Source organism: Colossoma macropomum, unplaced genomic scaffold (genome assembly GCF_904425465.1).
Source record: "Colossoma macropomum unplaced genomic scaffold, Colossoma_macropomum, whole genome shotgun sequence".
Lineage (NCBI taxonomy): Eukaryota > Metazoa > Chordata > Actinopteri > Characiformes > Serrasalmidae > Colossoma > Colossoma macropomum.
The window spans coordinates 29,612,512-29,639,833 of record NW_023494787.1 but is presented as its reverse complement, the minus strand read 5'-3'; the positions used below and the strand labels follow the sequence as shown (position 1 = coordinate 29,639,833).

The 27,322-nt window shown below is 40.0% G+C and overlaps 1 protein-coding gene across 1 annotated transcript in view; it reads right to left on the bottom strand.

The window, feature by feature from the left end:
• Nucleotides 1-6,710, bottom strand: part of baiap3 (BAI1 associated protein 3) — a 47,199-nt gene extending 40,489 nt beyond the window's left edge. The window contains exon 1 of the mRNA XM_036565515.1: nt 6,568-6,710. Within this exon, the coding sequence (XP_036421408.1) occupies nt 6,568-6,710 (143 nt within the window). The remainder of the gene's footprint in view (nt 1-6,567) is intronic.
• Between the last annotated feature and the right edge of the window lie 20,612 nt (nt 6,711-27,322).

Genomic DNA, 27,322 nt, shown 5'->3' with positions numbered 1-27,322 from the left:
GGTGGACAGCTTTCAGGAGCTACTGAGATACACCATGCCAAAGGTAGTCTTGGTCATGACAGTCGCACTTTCAGTCGCCCATCACTGTATATTCCAGTCATTTCATCAACTTTTTATTTTTGGTCATATAATCATGAACATTTTATAGTTTCAGCACCTGGTGTAAGCCCTGAAAACCCCAGGCTTATTACATACTGAGGCTTATTATTCAGTAACTACAGGGACTTGAATGCAAACTGGCTGAGCTATTCTTAGGTTATAGAAGCATATAATAAAACTTCAGGCCCACCGGTGGGCCCTGGCCATTTAAGGGGTTAAATAAAACCATGATCTTGTATGGTGTATGTTTAATACAGTTTCTGGCTGTTTACTACATATACACTTGTGCCTAGCCCCACCTACACTATATGGACAAAAGTATTTGAACACCTACCTACTATACCCACAGGAGGTCTTATGACATCCCATTCTAATTCCATATGCAATAATATGGAGTTCCTCCTTTGCAGCTATAACAGCTTCCACTCTTGTGGGAAGCTTTCTACAAGATTTTGGAGTGTGTCTGTGGGAATTTCTGCCCATTCATCCAGAAGAGCATTTGTGAGGTCAGACACTGATGTTGGAGCTTGCTTTGTGCAGTGGGGCACAGTCATGCTGAAACAGAAAAGGGTCTTCCCTAAACTGTTCCCACAAAGTTGGAAGCATACAATTGTCCAAAATGTCTTGGTATGATGAAGCATTAAGATTTCCCTTCTCTAGAACTAAGGAGTTTAGGACAACCCCTGAAAAACAGCCCTATAGCATTATCCCTCCTCCACCAAACTTTACAGTTGGCACAGTGCAGTCAGACAGGTAACGTTCTTCTGGCATTCGCCAAACCCAGACTTAACCATCAGACTGGCAGATAGAGAAGCGTGATTTGTCACTCCACAGAATACATTTCCACTGCTCCAGAGTCCAGTGGTGGCGTGCTTTACACCACTCAGAATTCAGTTTTTGTGTGCGCTTATAAATGTATGTATTTCAAGTATTGAAATACGATGGCTTTAAACATGGCTCAGCCAATCACATTTCAGAACCGGAACTAACATACATGTTTTATAACTGAGCCCTTGCAACGAAAAACAGTATACATGACATTTTTGTAAAAACCATATATGCATGGTATGGCATTGTTTGATGCCCTATATTTCAAATAAACGGGTCACTAAAACATAAAGCATTCAATGTAAAAGGTTGTGCAAAATAAAATAGAAAACAAAATTGATGATCCTAAAAAGGATGGAATTGTTCACATATGGAGGGGCTTAACTGATATTTTGATGGGTCATGTCATTGTGATTAGGCTTGCCAGTTAAGGAGTAATAGCTGACTAATGACAGTTATCAACCAAAATTTGCCAATATTTGTATCCAATGGCTGATTGGATAATTTTGTGTTTTCTGTGTTCTTAGAAAAAAACAGCCAAACTGAAACACACTTCAAATAGAAGTGAATCGGCAGCCTCAGCCCATTCTCTTGCATTCGGTTCTGTCTGAAGCACCCACCCGTTCACTTTATTATTATAACTGTGCATTGAGCCAACAGGTGCTTTGTTCTTTTACTAAGAACAAGCACAAACCAAAATGACTGCCAATGGTAAGTGACTATATGCTACAGATGGAGCAGATTAACCACTAAAAAGTATTCAGTAATTACTATAAAACTAATATGTCAGTTATGTGCTTGTCACAGTGAGGAATTAAATTATGGGCCTACATACAGACCTTCATAATTTAAGGGGTTAATATAAATACTAATCTAAGTAATACTAAGTATTAATGATAATAATGGTGACTTCAATGCAGACTTTAAAAGAAGTCAGATATTACAGAAAAACTGTCACTAAAAGAGCTAAATTAATTCTCAAGGAGAACAGCATCAAAAACATGACTGTGTGTGCCAGAAAAGAAAAGGAAGGGTTGGAAGGGTGGGGGGTGCTGCACCAGAAGAAAGAAGCAGTGACAACAAACTCACAGACAGGAACAGACATCTACGGCAGGTATCTGCCATGTATTTAGAGCACTGAGCCAGACTGAATGAAAGTATATCAAATCAAGCCCAAAACAATTATTTTTTTCCTCAGCACTGCATGTTTATTTTCCCTGGTAGACAGATGACACGCGCTCATCAAAAACAAAAAAAACGTTCATATTTTAGGAGCAGCTGGGAAAAACAGACATGTTTTGGTTGCTATAGAAACCTCAAGGTTTATGTTCCCTTTACTTTTGGCACTGACATCAGGCGTGTTTGAAAAGGAATCAAAACAAGGGAGACCGAGATGGTAGCTGAGAAAAAAAAAACACAGTGACTGATTTACTTAACTACACCTGCGTTCACCCAGCCAACTGTGCCAATTTGATGGAATCGTTCTTGGACAAACAAAACCGGTTCCTGCCCATGCACCCAGATTATGATTTATGCTGGTTAGGAAATGCCACTTTGTGCACATTTCTACCACGTTTTTCATGAAGAAAAATGGTCTTATAAGCCCAAAGTGATGGACATGCCATGTCTGTAATATCTTCACTCTGGGCTTTCAAGCAGCTGCTTGGAGAGCGATTGTGGTGTATCGTGTTTTGAATGGTTTAAAATAATAAAGGTGAAAAAAATAGCCATTTCTGCCTTTTAATCTACTCTTCACCCTTGTTGTTGCATTTATTTGGACCATGTAAGAACATAATCTATTAAAATGGAAAATCTGGAGATTTTTATTGTCAAATTTTAAACAAGCAAACCTATGAAAAGGAATATACTTCACAGTTCAGTTGCCTTTTATTGCTACTCTAATGAAACAAATCAATGCAAAGCCCTTAGAGATCTGAATTCTGTTCTGAATGTGTGCACACGCACACTCAGAACCATCACAGGACATCCAACAATAAAGGCAACATTGTGCTTACTTCATATAGTGATAGAAAAGTGGCACACAAGAACATTTAATGCACAGCTCTTAATAAGTTTGCACCCTATTGCAACAAAAATTCAGTGATACAATCAGAAACTCTGGCTTTGTACTTTTTAACTCCTTTAAATCAGGCATTTCTGTGTGCTACACAAATGTGTGCTAAGATGAATGAGGCTGCCTTTAGTGTTGGATGCTGGATGCAATGCAATAGTTTCTGCAGTTTAATCTACTCTTAAGCTGCTGCTGCATTTATATGACATGTAAAGAATATGATCTAACAAAACTGCAAGTTCACAGATTTTTGTTTAGTTTGTGTCACAAAATAAATTTTTCAACTGATTTTGATATTCAAGTATCCGTAAGAGGTCACAAACAGATTAACCGTGGAGGACACAGACAACGCCATAAGAAAGAAAACTGATTTCAGCTGAAATTACTGTAGAGCTGTGGCTTACCTTTTTAGGTGACAGAACTGGTGTTACACACAGAGGAATACACTTCTAAACATGTTTTATTGTTCAAAACTAGCAGAGGGAAATGGGTAGATTCTTTGTCGGATGAGTAACATTGCTGCAACTCCTAGTTATGTCTATACTCATTGTGCTTTTCGTTTACCTCATACCACTCAGTGCCTGCTATCATGTAAATACAAACCTGTCTCATATGCTAAGTAAATATGCAAATAGATATACTTTTATTTCTACTCTCTTGTAGTTTGACTTATGTCTATTTTTATTTCTATTTTTTATTTTCTGCATATTATATGTAAGTTTATGTGAAATTATAGGTCTTGCTACTGAAACACTGCAATCTATCTATGGCTACTAAATTACAGCGAACTGGTACGACACTAAATGCTGATGGAGGCTTGTCATCTTCTATGGGTGTTTTTCCTCTTCAGTGGATGCGTCAACATGTTAGTTTGTCATAGACATATTTAACGTCTTTCTGGACCGAACAGCAGTCTAGACTATTTAGCAGTAAAAGCAGCACTAGCTCTGCCTTCTCAGTTCCCACATAGTCAAACATCACCCAAATCTATGATAATGGAAATACCCAGTTTCAACTGCTGTAACATAGGCCATCACCACGTCTGGTAAGATAGACTGAAGATGGTTATAAATAAGTCCTAATCTTGTGTCTCATGGAATACACCACAAGCTTACAGAGACACAAAGGCCAAAGAACTATATTTCTAGGTGTAAGAAATGTATTCTTAAGAAAAAATATTCAGTATTAAAAGGATACAAATTTGATTACCGGATACAATCTATATCCCTTCACGTCCTTAATGATGCATCATTGCTACTTTTCCATTTTGGAGCGGCACAGCATAACATAATATACTTAATCGCAAATACAAGTAAAACTTTCATGTGTTATTGTTCTGTTAAAATAAAAAAAATGATGTTTCACTGAATTGTAGGTCTTTATATTATCTCTTATGGATCATTTTGAAAAAAATTACAGTGCATCCAACCATGAAGAAATTTTAATGGATTCTACAGTGATAGAAAACACTGTAGAAAGTGCCGATTCTACACGCAGACACATTTTACTGTGGCCAACTTGGACATGCACGCGCCGTAACTAATCTGGTGGCAGATGTAAGCAAGTTAAAAGGGAATTCCACCAGTTTGTCCAAATTTCTACATAATTCAATGGGTGAGACGTAAACAAAATCATTCAGAGTGATTTGGTGTAAAATGGATCACTGTAGAGAAACTTGCCAACTTTTTACAGTGGTGGTGATAGAAACCAGGGGTTGTGACGTCTACAACGCAAAAAGCCATTTTATTTTACTATCCAAAATGACCAGTGAACCTACACATCTTCTAAGCTTTTATATATAATGTTGAGGACGGTAAAAGAGCGGTAATTCTGAAAAAATTAAGTAAATAATTCGGACTCGGTAAGTTTCTCTAGAATGGCGCATTTCACATCAAAATGCTCTGAATGTTTGTGTTTTAACCATTTATTTATACAGATATTAAATTGGCTGAAATTCCACTATATATGGGCCTTCGCCATATTCACAAAATAGACTGCCGCTGAGACACTCAGTTTGATAGTAATAATCAGAGTAATAACAAAACAAGACTGACGTGTGACTAATATTCCTATTCATGTTTTTTTTTTTTAATCTATGAATTTTCAGATTTATTAGGTCACATTCTTTACATTTGAAATAAATGCCACAGTAGCCTTGAGAAATCACATTATTAACAGAAACAAGTAGATTAAATGGCAGTAAAAATTGTGTTTTTGTGTTGGACTCAAATGGTTAAAGAGGACATCGTCATGTATGTTTCTAAATGTATTGCCTGAGAGATGTGAGGTATAACAGGGTTAATGCACTTGTGGGAAAAGCTAGATTAGATGCGCTGTTCGGAGCTGATCCCATTTCTACAACAGCAGTCTCCGAAGCCACTGTGGAGCATGTTGGCAGCCATATTTATGGACCCCAAAATTACCACAGCCTCCTGGGGCCTCTCAAAACACATTTCTTTACAACGGATCAGCCAGGGCTTGAGTTCCTGTTATTAGGCAGCACAGGCCACACTGCTTCCATCTGCTGCACGTTGAAATGATAAATGATCTGAAGACTGAACTTAAATAAAAGATCCCATTCTGCTCACTCTCTCAACCTAGTTCTGTCTTAATGAGCTGCAAAGGTAATTGTCTCTTAATCCTTACAAAGGCCCGTCTCTGTGCACTATTTGAAATGGCAGTTAATTTGAAATGTGGGAGAGCAAGATGTCGAGATTGAGTCACTTTCCAAAGCATGAATACAGTAGAGCCGTTGTGGGCGTCTGCGAGCACCGTGACTCACTGTAGCCCTATCACTGACACTCATCCTACCATCTGTTTTGATAGTTTGGGGGGAAGTAAATACATCAATACAAACAATGACCACCAGCAACAACACAGTTCTGGGGAACTGGGGGATTCTCCGTTGGCCTTAGTGTGTGTACGCGTAGCCTGCCCATCAAAAGTTTGGGAATGTCTTGGCTTTTTTTTTCCATTGAAATTTACTTTTCAATTAAATATGAAAAATACCAGCAAGCTTTTGTTACCATAAAATATTACCTATTAATATTTCTGGTGTATTTTGTAACACTCAACTTCATATTCATCAAAGTGTCCTTAGAATTAGAAAAAAATAGTTTGAATATTTTACTAATAAACTATAGCTTCATAGGTTTCAAATAACCTGTAAGAAATTTTAGATGTGCCCAGAATGATGAACAGAACTGGAGATGATTCCAGAATTACATATAAAGCTGTAAAACAAACTGAATAAACCATCTAAAAATAACTCCTGGTGTCTATGTAATACTTATGACATTTCAAACTAGTCTCAAAAACCAGTCCCCAGGACCCCCCAAACGGTCCATATTTTTGCTCCATCCTTATGCGTTATGAGTTAGGTTGGAGCAAAAACATGGGGGCCCTGAAAACCAGTTTGAAAAGCACTGTTGTGTTAAACTGATGTCAGCCCACACTGTATAAACCACTACTGAATGAAACAACTAAAGTTATTAATATGACAAGTGACTCCAAAGGTTTGAACAGTAGTGTATGTGGGTTATCTCCATCAGTGTGTGGTGTGGACTCACCCTAGGGCGACCCTGTCAGGGACCCTGGTGGGGGTTGGTGGGCCCGCAGCAGCGGTGGGGGGAGGCTCCCTTCTGCTCCTCAGAGACTGGCTCCTCTGCACCTGCCTCAGCACACTGCTCTTCAGTTCCAGCAGCGTCGACATTGCTCATTCACCACCTGCAGCAGAGACGGTACCGTATTAGTGGCGCACGTGTCGGCTGACAGCGCACGTGACATTTTCATTCTGATGCATTTAATCCCCCCCCACCTACCACCATCACCACCACCCAAACCAAAACCAGAGGGAAAATAAAAACAATTAACCTGATGTCCACCTCATTGGCCAACCTTTGGACAGGTGCACAGAAAGTGTAATGAGTAATTACTGTAATCACGGCCTCCCTCCCGTAATCCAGTTCCGCGTGTGTTCTGCGCTGAGCTCACACAGCTCCTGTCCGGTGTTAATTGACGTGTGTGTGCCAGGCACATTTGTCTGTGCCGCCGTGAGTGGTCAGTGGTGTGAAATCGAAAGCCAGCAATTACGCACAATGTTCATGATGCTTGCAGAGTTCTGCAACCATTGCACAATGCAAAGCAATAGAAGGGTGCGTATCATTTCAGCACATTCTTTTCAAGGAACAGTTCAGTGAAAAATCTAAGGTACATATTTTTCCTTATATCACAAATGTAGATCATCCAAGACTCATCTGGTGTCTGAAACTTCCTTCTTTGGTTTTGTACTGGAGCTACATGACTAATGCTTATATCCCCCACCAATTAGTATCGTGCAACATGCAAGATGAAATCATCCCTGATGTGCCAGACTTGGTTTCAAGTTACTAAGTAATCTGAACAGTAATATCTGACAACCAGGGTTTGATTTGAGGGGGGATGCAGGGGGTGGCCATCTCCTCAGTCAAAATATAATTACAAAAATCATCTCCCCTTTAAAATGTCCAGGTTTATGGTTTTCCCACAAAATTGGAGTACTTTGAAAATGCAGTTTAAGATTCTGGTGGACAGCTTTTAAGCAAACTTTGGGCTTAAAATGTTTGCTAAATAAACAGCAAACCTTTTTGTGAAGTCCCACAGTGTTCGGTTATAGGCCCCTTGCTCTTCTTTTTGTAAATGTTACTTCTAGGTGATATTAGGAAACATAATACACATTTTCATAGCTATGCTCATGACACGCAATTATACATTTGATTCCTTCTGATGATCAAGACTCTCAAGAGAAAATTGGTAATGCGTTTATTACAAGCAGAATTGATTACTGTAATGCTTTTCTCACTGGGTTTCCTAAGAAAACAATACATAACAATAAAAAACTCATACAAAATGTAGCGGCATGGAACCTAACCAAAACAAAAAAGAGAGATCACTTCAGGCCCATTTTGAAAGAACTGCTCCGGCTACCTGTATCTTTTAGGATAGATTTTAAAATTCTGCTTCTTATCACCTCAAAGAATGTCTGTCTGTTTATGTTCCAACACGTTCAAACCTTTCCTAAAATACAGAAAATGTAGAGAGGCATATTTAGTTATTATGCTTCTAAACTGTGGAACTCAATTCCACCGCCTATTAGACAGTAAAGCTCAGTTCACACGTTTAAGAAACATTTAAAAACATCTCTTTAACTTAGCTTTCAATTAAAATGCTACGTCCCTTTGGTTTTTCTTTTCAACTTGATCTGTCATAGGTTTGTCTAATACTGCAAAACATTATCACCTGACTGTAAAGCACTTTGAGCTTCCACTGGTATGAAAAGTGCTCTTTAAACAAAGATATTATTATTATTCAATTTGTGGAAAATTAAAAATTAGAGCTTATAACATTCTAAATGTTGTTGTAGGACATGTCTTAGTATTCTTGAGATCGCTACATTAAAGAGCTGAGCATTTTGGCAAGAACCACAAAATAGTTTAAAAGGGGATGCGACTGGCCCCGATTCTAACTAACAGCAGCAGAGCTAACAAAAGTAGCTGGATTAGAAATCTGAGGTTGAAACATTTTGCACGTATCTTCAAATACACCAAAGACAATTGTAATAAAATTAATAAATGGTGTTAATATTTACATACAATCTTATAAGCATCTAGTAGTTTGTTGTATATAAAGACATAGGCCAATCACAACATAAGATGACAATGTCTTCTGCTACTTCTTACCTATATTAGCCTTGCAGCTCCAGTGTAAAACTAAAGACGAAAACTCGTCTGCGGTGATTGATTCCTTTTCACAGTAGCTATAAAATGCAATTTTCTGCCTGTTTTGGGAGTCAGTCAGTTTAACTATACATTCTTTTGTTAGAATATATTTTGATGGAAATGTGTACAATTTACAAAACCAGAAACATCCTGGTGTTCATAAGTGACCCCTCTCCCTTCACCCTCATTGCTCACTATCAGCACAACATTATTTCACACACAGAGAACCATCAGTGTCCTAATTAATCTGATAACCAAGTCATGGGGTAAAATATTTTCATATTTTGATTTTAGAATATTAATTACAGATTTAATTAACTGATTGAATGGCCACTAGAGGGCCTGCAGAAAGAGGCTGCCTACATCTGTAGGCTACATCTACAATCAAATGTTTTACTGAACTATTCTTTTAATTCCTCTATGATTATGAGCGTATATCTCTGACAGTGAGGGAACGCTGCCTCCTCCAGTCCATGACGGGCCAAGGCGACAGAGGAGTGAAGAAAGAGCAAAAAGACAGGACCGAAGACAAATGCAGAAAAAAGCAGAAGGGAGGGGAGATGACTAACTGATGATGGGAAGGGTTTTGATTGATCGAGACGTTTCAAATAGACACACAAACACCCCTTTCAGAGCACTGACAGCAAACGTTCTCTTTTGTCAAATTCCTAAATGCTAAGGGGAGGAGCTCCAAAGCCTACTCATGCTTCATCTTCTATATGAAGACTGCATAACGGGGAAAAAGAGAAACCTTTATCTGTGTGTTCAAAAGCAAGTTCTTTTTTCAGCTAGCACAAAGCTCTGCATTCAGTCTGTTTAGAGTCTATTCTACAGAATCACAGACTGACAGGTCTTTTAAACCACAATAAGGAATCGCAGCAAGGATTTTACACAGCCACAGAACAAGCCCCAGCCTACTTCAGTGTATGCTTTTAGGAGACTCAGAACATTTTTTGCTTACAGTCATTTTATTATATTTTATAATTGCTGTGTGTACTGTTATCATGTTCTCCATTAGTAAACTGGTCTAATCCAGTGTAGACGTCAGGCTGCACTGGTGCTATTTTGGTCCCAATTTGAAGCATATAAATCTAATCCAGACCAGGATATTACAGCAATCAATTCTCCTTTGGGTTGACAGGGTTGCTGGACAGTCATGACAGGTTAATGTTCCTCACAGCAGACTGGAAGTGATGCCATCTTTAATTTGTTTATGCTAAACAAATCTGGGAAATGCCACAATTGATGCTAGCAATTCTGACATTCAGTTTTTTTCTTGTATGCCAGAAATATTGATATGCATAAACTGAGCATGTTGGCATTCAGTCAACAGTTTACTCTTGTAGCCCTGAAGCCTTCTGACTGAATTTTGACCCTTTTATGCTCGGATGAGGTGGAAAAGTTGGTAAGAGTAAAGAAACAAATATATTTGAATACCTGATGACGATGTGGGAACGAAAATCATGCGTTTCTGCTCCATCTGAAAATTATCAACACTACTTCTGGACTGACGTGCCCAAGGGTTCGGTGGGCAACAGTGAAGTAGGAGAGACTTCAGACCTTGTTAAAAGGGCCACTACCTGCTCTGCCCAGAGTCTCTAAACTGTTAATGCTACAGCCATGTACAGTTGACAGAGGGCTGTCAAAACTACTCTACTGAGAGTTTCTAAAGGTTCAAATCACTCCACACGAGTGCGAGACTCATGTGTGTCTAGACTCTAGCGTGTGCCATTATCTTTGGGAATTTGCATACAAGGATAGTTGATGGAAACACTGATTACTTTCGCATTTTCCGTGGTTATTCTAATGTGCTGCAATATATTACAGGAAGTCTTGGGAGCGATATAGCTTTTAGTTGTATTGTTGTACAGTAAACAAGTCACTATAGTAACAAAACATTGTATCTTCAAAAAGGTAACATTATAGTGGGAAGAATGTTTTAACCATCTCTACCTTCTGTTTCTGTTAAAAGTTCTTGCAATCCAAGATCATATTTCAAGAAATGTTTACACAATGCAAAGGGCAGCTGACATTTTCAAATGACGTACAAAACCCATTTCACAAACATGCTGTGTCCTCCAAAGTTGGGACATTTTGTAAAATGCAGTGAAAACAAGAATTGTTTTGTTGTTTTGTTGTGATTTGTTAATCCTCTTGAACCTTTATTTATCTGGCAAAAGCACAAATAAAAGACTTATAATGTTTTCACTGACCAAATTCATTGTATTTTGTAAATATAAACAATTTAGAATTTGATGGCTGCAACACACTCAAAAAAATGTTGGGACAGAAGCATGTTTACCACTGTGTTTCCCGGGAAAAGATGTCATGCCTCCACGTCAATGGTACCTTCACACATATGCAAGTCACCCATGCCGTGGGCAATGATATCCATCCATCCATCCTAATCCTATACCATAACAGATATTGGCTTTCACTTTAAAAGTCTAGATGTTCCCTTGGCATGGAGAACTCAATGTTCGTTTTCCCAAAAACAAGTTGAAATGTGGACTCATCTTACCACAGCACACATTTCCTTTGTCTTTTGGACCATCTGAGATGAGCTCAGGCCCAGAAAACTCAGCGGCGTTTCGGCATTGGTGCCCTTCTCCTTGCGTAATAGAGTTTCAATTTCTTGATGCAGCAGCAGGCTGTGTTAAATGACAACGGTTTTCCAAAGTACTCCCGAGGCCATGAGGCTATATTACCACAGCAGCATGACAGTTTCTCATGCAATGCTGTCTGGAGCTCGTAGGTCATACACACTCAGTAGTGGTTTCCAGCCTTGCCCTACACAGACTGAGATTTCCCTGGATTCCCTGAATCTTTTCACCATACTATGTATGGTAGAAGGTGAAAGATAGAAATTCTTTGCAATCTTGCATTGAAAAATGTTATGCTTGACCATTCTCTCAAAAAGTTTGGCAAAAAATTGTGAGCCACTACCCATCTTTGCTTGCAAAGACTGAGCCTTGGGTTGATGCTCCTTTTAGGATATGATTTTTTTATGATATGCTCACCTGTTACCAGTTCACCTGCTTACTGTTGAATGTTTCAATGATGTAACTTCAATATTATATAAAACTTTTCACTCTTATTTTGCCCCGGTTCCAACTTTTTTTGAGTGTGTTAGAGGCATCAAAGCCAAAACATTAAACATAATATCTTTGTACTTTTGTTATTAAAATAAAGGTTCGAGAAGTTTAACAAATCACAGATATTTGTTTTTATTGAATTTTACAAAATGTCCCAACTTTTCCGGAAATAGGGTTTGTAAAAAAGGACAAAATTATAAGGTTCTGATATGATAACAAATTGCTTTGAGTAATGGTAGCGCAGTGACAGGGCCATAATGACACGCAGCGGCTAAAAACATAAACGATTGATTTGTCGATTAATCAAATAATGGTGAGTAAATGAATCTATTACAAAAATAATTGTTAGTTGCAGCCCTAAATCACTGCAGAAGAGAGGAATAAAACTTCTATTCGTCCTCTACTCACAGCATTAATCCAATGGGACAAGTCAAAGGGGCCACTGTTTGCATCCCATACCCATTTAGTAAGACTAGACTGGCATTAAGAAAGGTCAGTGGTCCCCAGAGGAAACTAAGCAGTGTTTTCTGTTTCAGAGACTCTTAGATCTAGATGTGCCTGTGCCTTGGAATGAGGCACACGGGAGTAGTGGCTACCTGCAGCCTGGATTCCCGTGCTCCCGGCTGTTACCAGCGGCAATTAGCAGAGGGGCGGTGAGCAGCTGCCTCTGAGATGAAACCGGTTTCAATTAAGTGCGCTCAGTCCACACCGGGTGTCACTCTGTCTCAGCCGACAGCCTCCTTGAAAGCTACCGTGCCACCTGACACATGGCACCAGCTGCCAAGGGAGCGTTGGCACAAACCAACAGCATGAACACTGCCGTCAACACCCCCACCCCCCTCTGCGTATACACACACACACACTCCTGGGCATGTGAACGGCAGTGTTGCTCAACAGAGTGGCTCCTGTGAGAGACAGCCAGGCAGCCCCAGCTTCGTCTGCTAGGCATGGAGGGGTCTCTATGGTAACGGCTGAGCGAGAGGGGCCGTGGACGCAGGTACATAGGATTCCATAAAGGCTGCACAATGAACAGCCTTGGCACTATTAGTATTTCATAGCTGGTTAAGCAAACAAGAAGTAATGGTAGATCTCGAGTGGGATTCATCACATCCTGTGTCCTCCAAAGCTGGTGTACATGCTCAGCAATGAAATAGATTATAAGTCCCTTTTGTCAAAGCCACTATGTCAGATAGGCCACCTTCTGGTTGTCCCTATTCTTCCAAAGCTTCCGTCATGGTTATAAAATTGATACGTGACGTGGATCGGCAAAATAGAAGTGATCCATCTTATCGGTAAACTTGTCCCGCTGGCATCTTTTCTCATTCACCCAGATGGATTAACCTACTGGTCTCTGTCAAATGAAATCAGGCAGGGCTCCTGCATAATGCCCTCATTGGGCTGACACACTGGAATTGGTGGCGCATTTTTCTCCAGCCTCGTTGTATGTGTTTACAGACTGAAGCAAATTCTTCCTGACAAGATTTGACATCCAAGGGAGGAAGACCTTTCAGCACAATGAGTCTTTCCGATTTGCCGTTCGTCTTTGAAGACACGAAAAGCCGTCAACAAGAGCCAGCGATCCTGCCTGATCCGGGCACAAGCACAGATACACTACATCAATACAATTCCACAACTGTGATTGCAAACAGCATATACACTGTATCTCTGTCTGTGTACTCTCTGTCCACCCCTCCTTTTAAATCTGTGCTGCTGGTGTTTGTGTAGCTCTGTGCAGACTAATTCAACAGGCACATCATTTTCCACAATTATTTATGACAGCAGGGCCTGTGATTGTTGTTGTGCGGCAATCACAAATCTCCCCTCTCTGTCTCAAGGCTGTCAGAATGAGCAGCAAGGGTGAGTACAAACCAGTGTTTCCAGAATTTAGGAAAATTGCCGAAATGTCAAGTAGCCTCTTCATTCTGAGCTACCAAATGGTGGCAACAGGATGTTGATGTGATAATGGAAAAATGGTACACGCAAACATCTTCATTTTATAGGCCCTCTCCAAGTAATCCAATCAAATCAGACTACACAAAACCTCTCATGAGGTCACATTGGTACCGTCAGCTGGCCGAAATCACAGTGTGAGAGACGGACTGTGTGTTTTTCTCCCCCTTACGAGTTCATTGTGTGATGGAATAAGGCAGGGCCACCATTGAGCAGCACTTATTAAACACGCACATCAGTGTGCAAATCTGGGACTGGAAGGGAATGAAGTTGGTGGAGGGTGACTCATGTATGTGATGTGGCTCACTGAAATGGAACTCCATATGCCAAAGTCTATGCAAGTGTCCAAATGGTATATCAGTTGGTCGATAACATCAGCCAATATCGAGACCCCAAGGATTTACTGGTATCTGCAAACACCCTGCCAGTTTAACAACATTATTTAGTGGCTTGTTTTCTATTGTAAACAGATACCTCTGACGTGAGGAAACCACTTACATTCAAAAACTGAAAAAGTGACAGTCAACAATTGCTCACTTCTACAGTAATACAGTCTGAATAAGTATATTTGAACTCAAAACACCATATATAAACAACAAAACCAGCATCCATTGTCCATCCTTAATTATTTAAGACTTTTGGTTACCTGGGTTGAAGAAATCTGACATTTGAGAACAGACAGTCTGACTATTCACAGTTAATAACTGATAATCATATCAGTCAGTATCAGTCCCAAAACTGTTGTATCCGTTGGCCCCTAGTCTGTCCTTGAGTTATAAGAAAATAATGAAGATGACCTACTCTCAGCTCCCATACTGTCGATATAACTCTATTCATCTAGATGCGAAAGAACAAAAACTGGTCTTAGTCTGCCACTTCTGCTCTGAAAAGGTTGATATATATTGACCAAAGCAATTTCTGCTATAAAACACAGAGACTCCATCAGTCATGTAGGCAGAAGCTGTGCACTGGGAACCAGAGGACTTATCATTAGGATCTATGAGCAGATAAGAACCATAATCCCCCAGGCTGTGATAAAAGTTCTGAAGCACCATCAGGGGATTTGTGCCATCTTAAGTCTTGGCTGGCCATTTCCAAAGGGGCAATCTTCGACTGTGATCGGCCGTAACGTCAACCATGATACCACCATGCACTTTGCAATGAAGATCGATCCACAGAGTGAGGGCTGTTGCTCTAAATATGAGGGAAAGGAAAGTAAGATTGGTGTCTGTGAAGGATAGTGTCTACTACCATCACAGGGAGAAAAACGCTGAAGGACAGCTGTGCATGCCTTTCCTCTCAGCCCTGTAACAGAACAAATCAGAATGGCATTCAACGCCCGTCTTCTTTGAGAGTACTACGTAATTGATTTCCTAGCTCTACGCAGGCAGTGGAACTTGCGGCATTTGTTTTTCTCCCTGTAGCTCTTGTGAAATCTCAGCCTCCACTGTGATGGTACATCTTTTGTGGGAGATGTCACAGTTGGCGACTGATATTATCTAGCTTTGCTGAAGAGAACTTGAGCTGTTAATAGCGTCTAATGTTGCTTATCCTTAGGATAACAAGGCTGTAATAACTGATGATAACAGTAGATTTACTTCTTAGTCAACTGATTTCATGCTAACTATTGATAAAATGTATAATGTACAATGAAATGTTTAAAAAATTAGTGGTTCAGTTGCTTACATTTGCAATGATGGGTTAAAATCTAGAAAAATGCTTTACTGTTAAAAGGACTATAAGCCGTAAAGATGGAAAGTCTAATATGCCATAAACAAGAATGAACTGTTTTTAAAATGTGCTTAGTTCTCATTACCATCACAGAAAGATCCATGGGAGCGACTGAGCACATTTCTACAGGAGGCAAAATGTGGATTATTTAAGACACAGAGACACATTTTTAAAAATTCCGTATTATAATAGTATTGCTGGCTGCGGAATCACTGAGTACAATCCCTTTAGTCAGTTGCAACTGAAAGACACTCGCAGGACTAATTTCAGTAAAACATGCAGCACGTTAGTCTGCTGAACATGGGATGTCTGAAAGCTAAAATGCATAACTAGGTCTCAGCATGGGTAAAGCTGCTTTAGTTCATCTCTGCTATCAAAAACTGACGGATTCTGCCGAACAAAGGAAGTGACATGGTTCACTGTGCTTTTTCTTTCTTTAAGCTCTTGTATTCTGTGCTCTAGGAACCATGGAAAGAAAGTGCGGGGAATCAAATACTGTCTTTTACCTGAAGCAGGAGTCTCGCTGAGCTTCCCTGCCAAAGCTCCTATTAAGCCAAGCACACATTTGAACTGTCAATCAGAGCTGTTAGGGTTGGGGTGGGGAGAAGTGGGGTGGCTGTGGGTTTCCTCCAAAGCTTTCACTTACCAATCCAGGCAGAGCTAGTGAGAACCATTTCATTCGTGACATTCACTCGCTTTTACTGGGTCCTATGGATGCTGTTCAGCTCTCCTCGGAAAATTCGCTCATATTCCCCAAGAGCTTTGCTGCAACTCTACACTGAAACAGACTCTCAGGGGATGGTCCTTCTGACCATCTGTCCACGCAGACTGTAGAAAAGTTCTGACACCTTCAGCTGAATTCAGCCTATCAGAAGATTTCACCCAAGCCTGTCCATATTTTGTATGATTTCTTGGTTGTATCTGTCAATCTCAGTGTCATCTCTTATATGTGCTGTTGTCTTGGCAACGGACCCTCCTGCACATGCATCAACGCCACCTCACCAAAAGAGTCAAATCAAAATGCACTACAAACTTTTTTTTCTTCTCTTTTTTAGGTTAACTGAAGACGTCTGCCAAATTTCTTGTGTACTGCTATCTTTTTCATCCCCAATAGCCCATACAGGAGCAAACCTCTGGTCCTGTCTTCAGCACCTACGGGCATCTGCCTGTAATCTTCCAACAAATCTGAACTGTATACATTTTGTTCTATTTAATTTAAAGCCACAGATTTTTTGAAGCCATATTTGTTTACAATAAATTGTACCTGTACATTTCAACTGACTAAGAAAAATCTGCTTTTGTAGATAAGGTATTCCATTATTACATTGTATTCATTCACTTAATTTTGCTGAAGCAAACTAGCAATTGACCTCACTCTGTTTACAAACATAAACAAACCTTGTAGAGATTTCTAATGTGTCATCTCACTGTCCATTGGTCAGAGCCTCAAAATTCTCCTACAACGTTTTTTAGTTCACTTTTCTCCTGCTAACCCGACAGAAAAAGTGCTTTAAATTCCTTCGGAACATTCAATCACATTCAGGCAGACCGCGGTCGCTCCCACGGTTTTCTTTCCAACCGGTCACAACAAAAACAGCCCCCAAGCCCCTGCATTGCAATTCCACGCAGCATGAAGACACGACGGTGAGACAAACTTGCAAAATATTCTTTGCAGGAGTCATTAACACTAACAAGACGAAAAAAAACTATCTCTCTCTTTCTTACCTCGCCCTCAGTCAGTCAGCCAGCGTCCACAACACGCACATCTGTTGAGACGCAGCTACAGGTGATGCAGTGAACCACAACAACTAGACTAACAGACTAAATAGAGCTGAAGAAGGCGATGCTCGGCGTATATAATCGATTACCTATTAGACTTAAAGTGGATTTCCACCGATTTTTAGGCATTTCTACATAGTTCAGTCTTTGAGGTGTAAACAAAGTCATTCAGAGTGGTTTGGTGTAAAATGGTTCATTTTAAAGAAAACTTACCAGCTCAGATTTACAGTGGTGGTGATGGGAACCAGGCGTTGCGATGCCTAATAAAGCCACAACGCAGATTCATTTACTGTCCAAAACGACCAGTGAACCTACAATTGTCTTCTCATATTTTATATGTAATGTTGTTGATGGTAAAACAGTAGCAAAAATAAGTTTTCTTTGGGGACAGTTTTGCATTGCAACGCCCTTTATGCACCTTTCCACCATGATTGGATTAAACAAAATGTTCAAACTAAAACCTGATCTCGAAACTATCGTAAAACAATGTCTCTGTCACTAAGCATAGTAATATTTAATTTCATTACTTTCTGTGAGGGAGCTTTTAAAAACATTGAACGCTTCTTCAGACGTCTGGTTCCCCAGTAAGTTTCTATAGACGGAGCATCTCAAACCAAACCACTCCGAATGACTTTGTTTACATCGCAGTGATTTAGTTACGCAGAAATTTTGGTGGAGTTCCCCTTTCACAAGAGGGATCGACTTCAATTCATCAGAAGGAATACCAGAAGTCTAAATCCAGACAGTGAGTCTTCAAGAATGAGGGTACGTAAAAGTGGACTGCAGAGCAGGAGACGAGAAAAATAACAGTTTTAAAGAGCCGAACCCACTCACACAGAATCATCTCACAGGAGGCAAACTTCAGCTTTATGGCTGTTTATATCCCAGACACGAGAGCCGAACCCAGCCCCTGCCCCGCGGCTCCCAGTTCAGTGAGATGTTTCACAGAGAAATCGCTGCTCACCTGTGGACTCCTCATACACTGCTACCCGCCGCTGCGTGTTTCTGCGCCTGAGACTTTTCTTCCATGCAAATATGCGCAGCTGCTCGGTGGTGCCCCTTTAAGACAGGAGACGGTCAACTCAGAGAGAGAGAGGGAGAAAAAGAGAACAAAAAAAAAAACGCGCACGTTAATTTGTCCTTATTCGCCTGACAGGAAAACGCTTTATTTCCACAGCCGAGCTGGTTTCCTCCGCGCTCGCGCCGAGACGCCGTTTGCCATATATGGTCAAGGGAAGTGCAGCAGGACTTTACGGGTTGCGAGCTGTTGCTGTGGGGACGTTCAGTTCTGGGCTCAGGCGAGAGAGCACAAGGTGTGTGATTACATGTTTTAGCCCTTACATCTTTCCTTTCTCCTGCACGCTGCAGTAATTTGGACTATTGGGTGCCACATGTGGGCTGCTGTAGTCTGGAGTCTACAGTCCACAGGTGTTAGAAGAATCGCCTTGAGATCTCTAGCTATTAGTCCATATCTAAGGCTGCTGTGTTGCCCCTTCAGTGTACAATAGAATAGCCTTAGGGCCAGTTTCCCAGACTTAGATGAAGCCTAAGCCTAGACTAAAAATAATTTTCAAGGGTGATTCACCATTGGCACTTCAGTGTAGTCCAGGATTAGGCTTAATTAATGTCCTGGAAACTGTCCATTCAAGTCCACATATAAGCTACTGTAGTCTTAGATTGCTTGTCATAGAGTCCTAAGCCTCAGTAGTCTTGGAGGAGCCTCAGTAGTCTTAGAAGAATGGTCATAGAGTCATAAGCCTCAGTAGTCTTGGAGGAATGGTCATAGACTCAAAAGCCTCAGTAGTCTTAGAAGAATGGTCATAGAGTCATAAGCCTCAGTAGTCTTAGAGGAATGGTCATAGACTCAAAAGCCTCAGTAGTCTTAGAAGAATGTTCATAGAGTCCTAAGCCTCAGTAATCTTGGAGGAATGGTCATAGAGTCAAAAGCCACAGTAGTCTTAGAGGAATGGTCATAGAGTCCTAAGCCTTAATAGTCTTGGAGGAATGGTCATAGAGTCCTAAGCCTCAATAGTTTTGGAGGAGCCTCAATAGTCTTAGAAGAATGGTCATAGAGTCCTAAGCCTCAGTAGTCTTAGAGGAATGGTCTTTGAGTCCCAAGATTTGGTAGACTTGAAGAAATGTATCTAAGCCTAAATACCTTTAGATAAAAGTCCTAAGTTATTGTAGACTTGAAATGGTCTTAGACTCCATATCTAAACTTCAGTAGTCTTAGAAGAATGGTCTTAGAGTCATATGTGTATGTAGTCTTGGAGTTCTGGTTTTCCAATCCTAAGCTGCTGTAGTCTTAGTGCAGGGCTACCCAGTCCTAGTCCTGAAGATCTACCACCCTGTAGAGTTTAGCTCCTACCCTAATCTAGCACACCTGATCCAGGTAATGAAGGCCTGCAGAGGCATCTGAATGCTAGAGCCAGGTGTGTTGGCTCTGAACTCTCCAGCGTGGTAGATCTCCAGGACCAGGATTAAGCACCCCTGCTGTAGTCCATATTATGGACATATTGTAAAGATAATCATTTTCAATGATTACAAAAACAATAAGGCAACCAGGCGCAACAGGTGCATTTGTGTATGGTCTGTTGTGTATTGTACCCACTTCTGTTTTGTTTGTATGCACTCATTTTCAAATTCGTCATGCTGGTAGAGGGAAGCAGTTTAATGTTCAAAAAGTTAGGATGATGAGTTAGTTTGTTGGTTTGTATAAGGCATGGCAGCCAAACCCTCCTCTGCACAGCATGCTGGTCCAAAGAACCTGACAGCAAACCACAGGCAAGCCCTGGCATTTACTGTATGTGGCTCATTCTGTTTTGTTCCAATTAGACATGGCAGTGGGAGGAGGTGGCATCCGACAGACAGACAAAGTGTAGACGTTTATTAGCAGGAGTAAAGCTTCATGATCCCAGAACAGCCCGGTGAGTCATACGGTCCTGGAGAAAGCACGTGAAGGTTGTGTGTCCAGAAATGTCACTGAATTCACACCTGCCATGCTCTATTGCGAAGATGCACCAGACAGGTAGATTTAAGAAAAAAGGTTTTGATCCTTCAGTACAAGTATCTGTGTGATCTTTGTATGTTCTGCTGCCTGTCTTTTTCCATTGTCCCATTGTCAGCTAGTGGAAAATTAAAGAAAAAAATACAAACAAACGAAAATGTCTTGGGATCATTAATGTAACCTAAAAAATATATAAAATATATTATATTTATTGTTAGAAGTACAGTCATTATAGGCAACGATTGTGGCGAGATTATCACTCTTGGGAAGCTTCACTGGTTTAAGTAGAACAGAGTAAATGTGGGTTTACTGTCTAAAAAAGGCCAGTTGCTCTTCATAAGCAGTTCTTATCATTGATCTGTGGTTATTGATTATCTGTCAGTTAGTGAAGCAGGATTACGTAACTGAATGTCAACATAGCAGTCTTGCCAGTCAGTTTCACTCTCTGCAGATGGACTTAATAAAGGAGGGATCTGCTTTTTGGCTAAAACATTAATGCACCATGAAGCACCACACTGTGTATCATTTAAAGTCATCCAGACATCATGCTGTATTTGATTAGATCTGTAATCTGCAACCACAGATAGCAAATATATATATATATATATATATATATATATATATATATATATATATATATATATATATATATATATCATACTGCGCAAAAATCAGAGACCACCCTTCATTGATTTCCAGTTACAATGGCCATTAAGTAAGTTAATTTTCAGGGGATATTTCTGAGCAGATTAGACATAAGATAATCCACATGCAAGGGGATTAAGCAAGGGGGAGGTCTAAGGAAAATAAGTATCAGTAAATAGGACTTTTTAAAACTGGAGTTCACAAATGTATTAAAAGAAGCACAGAAAATGGGGCTGCTAACAACCACACATGAACTAGTAGACCACCATAACTGTCAGCATCAGATAAAGATGAACAGTACTTAAAGCTTTCATCCTTGAGAAAGAGGAGAAAATCAAGCTCCACTTACTTCAGATCTGAAAAAAATCCACAGGTGTTTCAGTTCATCCTTCCACTGTGAAAAGGCAGCTCAATGTTATGAGTCTGAAAGGATGTGTACCTGTCAAGAACCCATTACTAAGAAAAGAAAATCAACAACAACAAAAAAAAGAAAATTTGTCAGATCAAACAAAGAAGCAGCTGGTGTTCTCAGAACAATGGACTGACTACCACAAAGCCCAGAACTCAGCATCACTGAATGTGTTTGTGATTACTTGGATCATAAGAAGAAAAAAAGGGGACACATTAAATATTGTACAGGGTATCCCAAAAAAATTGACATCATTTGAGATGTGAATATCTGAGTAACTGCATGTCCTAGGCAAACATAATTAAATACGCTTCATGTTGAACAATACAAGATTTATTTACCAAAATTCGAACAAAAGATTCAGAGGGATGTAGATTTTATAACCGATTTTACAAAGCTTCACAAATGTATTATCTTCTGATACTGGTGGTCGTCCAGATCCCTGGCCCTACACAGACAGCCTTCCTCTTTGAATTTTTTGCACCATGTCCAAATCTGCTTTCCAAATGCACACTGCACACTCTTGTTTGACTGTGTTCGAGCATATTCTAACACACAAAATGCCTTTTCGTTTCTAGTGAACGCCATTCTTCAACCAGAAAAAAAAAACATTAGAAATTAAACTTGATTAGTTTTTACACAGTTTGTTAAAATTTGAGATAATTTGAGGGAGAACTGGCTGTGTAATTAGACTACGAAATGATGTCAATTTTTTTGGGACACCCTGTACATGTATGTATATATATATATATATATATATATATATATATGGCTGAATGGACCAATTCAGTCATTCAGTTGAGAAGGTGAAAATAGAGACAACTTAATGTTTTATTCAGCAGTGACTTCCAAACGTTTACATGACCTATTTACATTTATCTTCCACCTGCATGTGGCATCCAGAGTTTCCTTCTGGGAGAATGCAGCACAACCCTTACTAGATCAATTCCCATCACCACCACCACCACCACCACCAGTAACCACCCACCCATCCACACCAGCTCTCTCTCTCTCTCGCTGCTATAAATAGATTCAGACACATTAATTACGTGGCTGCTGGGGTGAGGTGCCTCTCACGGCTCTGAAATTATCCGACACACAGGCAGTAAAACAAAGGCAGAAGGGTTGCCAAATGGCCAGTGAAAAACTCTTAAACGGCTTCAACTGAGCATGAGAGGATGCTGGGGGAATTCATGGGCACCGGGGACCCAACTTACAGCTGCTTGCTCTCCTGACTCAATTGATGTGTTCGGATCAGTGTGTGCTTTGAGTGCGAACTCAACAGTGCTAATGGCACTGGCAGTTTTGCAGGGGTATGACACTCACTGATTTGCAAGTTAATTATGTGAATGTTGGTGCGTTGAACGATTCAGAAATACAGCAGAGGGAACATGAGGGACAGTCATAGATAAAAAGACACGAAATGATCATGTAAAGTAAGTTCAGTAAGAAATAGTTTTCTGTTGTTATCTGCTGAGGTAGAGCCATGGCCTTTTCCAGTGCTTTGCTAATCAACAAGGTGTGCCTGACACCTCCTGCTGTAGTGTAATGTTTATCAGTTGTGATCCTGCAGAATCCTTGAACTTGACATGTTAGTTTGTCTTGCCTCTGACAGCTGATTTAGCTCTGAGGTAAATCACAGGAAAACCTCATCTCCCATATTGTAACTTTACAGAAGATGAAAAAAAACAGTTTTAATGCATGTTAACGTAAAGATTTTATTCCAAGTAAATATGGACCATTTCCTGTCATTTTCACACAATGATGCGGGTAGCTGTTGTTTTCAAATTAAGTAAAAAATAGACAAAAATGAAGATATAAGGTTCAGACAGTGATGAAATATACAGTCATGCACAAAAGTTCTTGTCAAATTGCATTTCCTTGATTCTCTAAGTAAAAATAAGTTAACACATCCTCTACAAGAAACCAACCTAAATATGGTTGAACATGTTGGAAAAGAATACAGCAAAATATAAAATGTGGCATAACTTTTGCATAGGTCATTTAATGTGTTATTTTTCAATATGTTAACTTCAGCAAATAAACAGTAATGGTGCAGTAAAATGTACAGACGTGTGTTCTCTGTAGAGGATGTGTCAACTTATTTTCACTTAGAAAATCAACAAAAACAGTCAGAAAACACTCTTTCATTGTGTAATTTCCAGTCAAATTGGCAGCTGATGTTCTGATCAATGGCGATCAGAGCTCAGAGCTGAAAATCATACTATGCAAGCTGACAAGAAGGATCAGAGCAAATGTAAGACTTGTAATATCCAGTTAAATATTAATGAAATGTATTAATGGATTCATTCTGAAGGTAAGAGCTGAATTTAATTACAGAACAAATAAGTTTTTCTATTCCACAATCCCGCCAAGTATGTGACGATGTAGGTTTATGTATGTTCACGTTTATCATGGTGTATTATTGCACATGTTGATGGAGAGAACAGCATGTTGAGTAAAAGTGGACTGAAAAGCTAAGGATCTTTGACGGTTGTTTTATTTCACTTTACAAAATATTTGGTGAGTTGTGAAATGTGGGTCCAAGCATGAAAAAGTTTGAGACCCCTGCTTTAGATGTTCACCTTATGTTCCATGTATATTTTTAAATATCTATTAAATTCACCATGAACCTAAACCTAGGTCTGGTTCCAAACCCACCTCTAACTCTAGGCCCCGTTCACGCATTGTACCATTCACACTTACCCTTAGAGCTGTGCACTTATGATTGGATCACCCAGAATGCATGTTAAGGCCAAGTGTGAACAGGGCTTGAGGTGCATTCCAGTTGCCCAAGCAGCTCCCTGTAAAGTGGACTGCACAGGGTAATGAGACATTTTAAGGATGATGGAACTTCAAACTGAATAGGGAGTAGTGAACAATGGTTTATCACAGAAAGCTGCTTTGTGTTTGATTATGATGCCGCAGGTATTTATCAACTGCAGCTCCCTTGACCAACATCCCAGGTCATAGTGTGTAGGGAATGCTGTGTAGGGACCTTTTGGAATGGAATGCAGCTCGAGTTCATAATCATCAGACAATTTGGGCTATTTAAGATAAGCTATGAGGGCCAATCAAAACAAACTGTGATGGTCCAATGCATTCAACTTGAGCCCCTAAACAACAATAAAGTATGTCCCATTTTGGGCCAGTTTATCAAGTCTCAATCACCATTAGCTCTTGGACCATGACCTGTGACTGAGTGCTCCACTAGACACACCAGGCAGGTGCCTCTTGTCTCAAGGACCTACTGAGTAACTGGACTCGATGACCCGAATTTGACTGGAACTCCCTCTGTTGGTGAACCTCGAGTGCTTAGTCTTTCAAACGATGAATGATGAAAACAGGCAGCTCATGCTTTAATGGAACAGGCTACTTCAACCTCAACATGCTAATAAATGATGAAAGCTATGAGCGGCCAGTTAGCATTATGGAGATGGACCGGGGTGACTGGTGCCACTGGCTTTCATTTATTGTTTAGCCATGTTAATGTATTTATTTTGGCTGAGGATTCCTTCATGAATATTTGGGATTGCCGTGTGGTTCATAGCAGGCTCTTCAAGCTTCACAGCCCACCAGTGAGCCTTTATACTGTTTTCACATTCAAATCTGCAGAGCTTGCTTGAAAAGATCAAATGAAAATATTTGTTTTCAGATCTTTCTGCTTGATGACCCTTGAGGCATTCATATGTAAAAAGAAAGCATTAGGCATTCAGATTTTTTTCTTTGATGATATTTTTATTAGTTAGGGCCGAGCCGCAACATTTTCAGTATTGGAAAATGTACTGTTTCGACACAGCACAAACGCTGGCAAATTACTTCTATTCGAATGGGGAGAGGGGGTTAACGGCAAGTAATAGTCTGTGCTTTTCTAGTTAATTAGGTACTCAGAGAGAACATCAAGTGTCTGGTGGATTCAACGAAGAGGTTATATAACCTGTGAGCCTTCGTAGGGCCGAAAATGACCTCCATGTGGAAGATATGTCGAAAAAAAGACCAGAGAATTAACATCTCAGAGTGACGCACATTCTAAGTCAGCATTGTCCATGCTGTAGCAGTTTGGTGAACGGCCGTAGAAGGATGCTGGTTGATTTTTTGATCTGAGGAAAGGCTCACAATGGCCCTCTGCTGTTTCCATGGGCACATCATTAGTGCACCGCCCCAGCCGGTACAGACTGTTTGAAGTGGCTGCCTCACAGCATCTTTAAAATAACTATTCCTCTAGTTACCAGCCAGATTCTAAAGAGGGGAATTGGTGGGGGCACAGACACAGAGCAGAAAATTTGTCTTGATCATAGACTTTCACTGGGTTTATTTATTAAAATCTTGTTTGCTTATGTGCTGGTTAAGCCTAAAGCTTCATGGATGTGGGAGAATTCTGGCTTGACAGACAGCATTAGGCTTTCTCCCACAGTACAATGGGGGTGAAATCTATGCTGTTCTGTAAGTAAACTTGTCATCAGCTAATATCTATGACTGATTGCGCTTTGAACTTGTTGCTAATTGGCTTTGTCATGAGCTGCACGAGTTGTAAATTATACATTAAGTGGTCAAATGAAATGGGAATGCCTAAGGAAAACTATCTGCTGTAGTCCTCAAATGAAAATGCAGAATTTGCCCTTAGCATACCAGCACTTTTTTTAAAGACTCGAGAGATTAAACAAGCTGTATCACTCCAGTGTGCAGGGCACTCGTGGCAGCACTAATGATTTAATTTGCATTGCAGAGCCGTAATTTGCATTGTGCGTTAATTTTGTTTAACCTGCTGCTCAAAGACAGCAATCAGCCAGGCCCTTGAGCTTACAGTGAGGATTCCCTCGGCACGCTGCATGAATGCCTCTAAATGGAACATGGAAACACTGCAGCAGCCAAATATAAGCACTTTGTAAATGTTCTATTCCATGGTACATACAGAGGAGTACAAATACTGTCGCTTGTGTTATTCAAAGATGAGCAGCATTTTGTTGAAGGTAATCATGCCGGCTGCCTTTTATAGTTCCCACATGTAGCATAATACTGATCCAGGCATTTAACTATGGCAAAAGATTTCATCAGCCTTATTACAAGCTGCACCAAATTGCAGTCAGGAAGTGCCGGTTTTGTGCCCTTTTCTTCCAGACTGGCACAGATTGGTTCATTGGCAATGTTTTGAAAAAAGTAAAGAAGGAGCTGTGTTGTCTTTTTGCAGTCTTGTTTCAACAGAAAAAGTGGCATTTTCAGTAACAAGTGACCAAAACTATCAGTCCATGTAAACCTGTTCATGCTCACAATAACTAAACAAATGAAAGCTCTCATTTTATATAATATACATACATACACACACACACACACACACACTTTTATATATATACACACGTGTATATACACACACACAGTTACTCGCACACAATTTCTATTAATAAAAGGTTCTAATAAAAGGTGGCGCACACACATACACATGTACATATACACACACATATATAAAAAATAACATTTATATATAAAGAGACCATAAATATGCTTTAAATTTTACTTTTTCAAATGTGATCATGCACTAAGGCATTATTTACCAGCAAAATTGTGAGCAGTCAAGTCTAATAGTGGAATCTTGATTTTCAAATACTTTAGTTTCAAACCAGGTTAATTTGCACTAGGAAACCTGGCCATATGGATTATTATTCTTATTGCAAAACATGGTAATCCAGATGAAACCAATTAACAACTTCCCCTACACTCCAGGTATGCAGGAGGAAGTTAATGAGAAGATTCCACACAAGTCTCAAAACTGTCAAGCTCCCAGTGCAATACAGCCACCCAGAGATATTACCCATTACTACTACATTGCAGCTGCAACAAATGCCATTACTCAGTATTGATAAGCAATTACTCCAAGCATTTTCCATTGACTTTCATTGTAGCTGACTGATGAAACTGGGAACATAACTTGTTCATTAGAAGTTCACTGAAATGAGT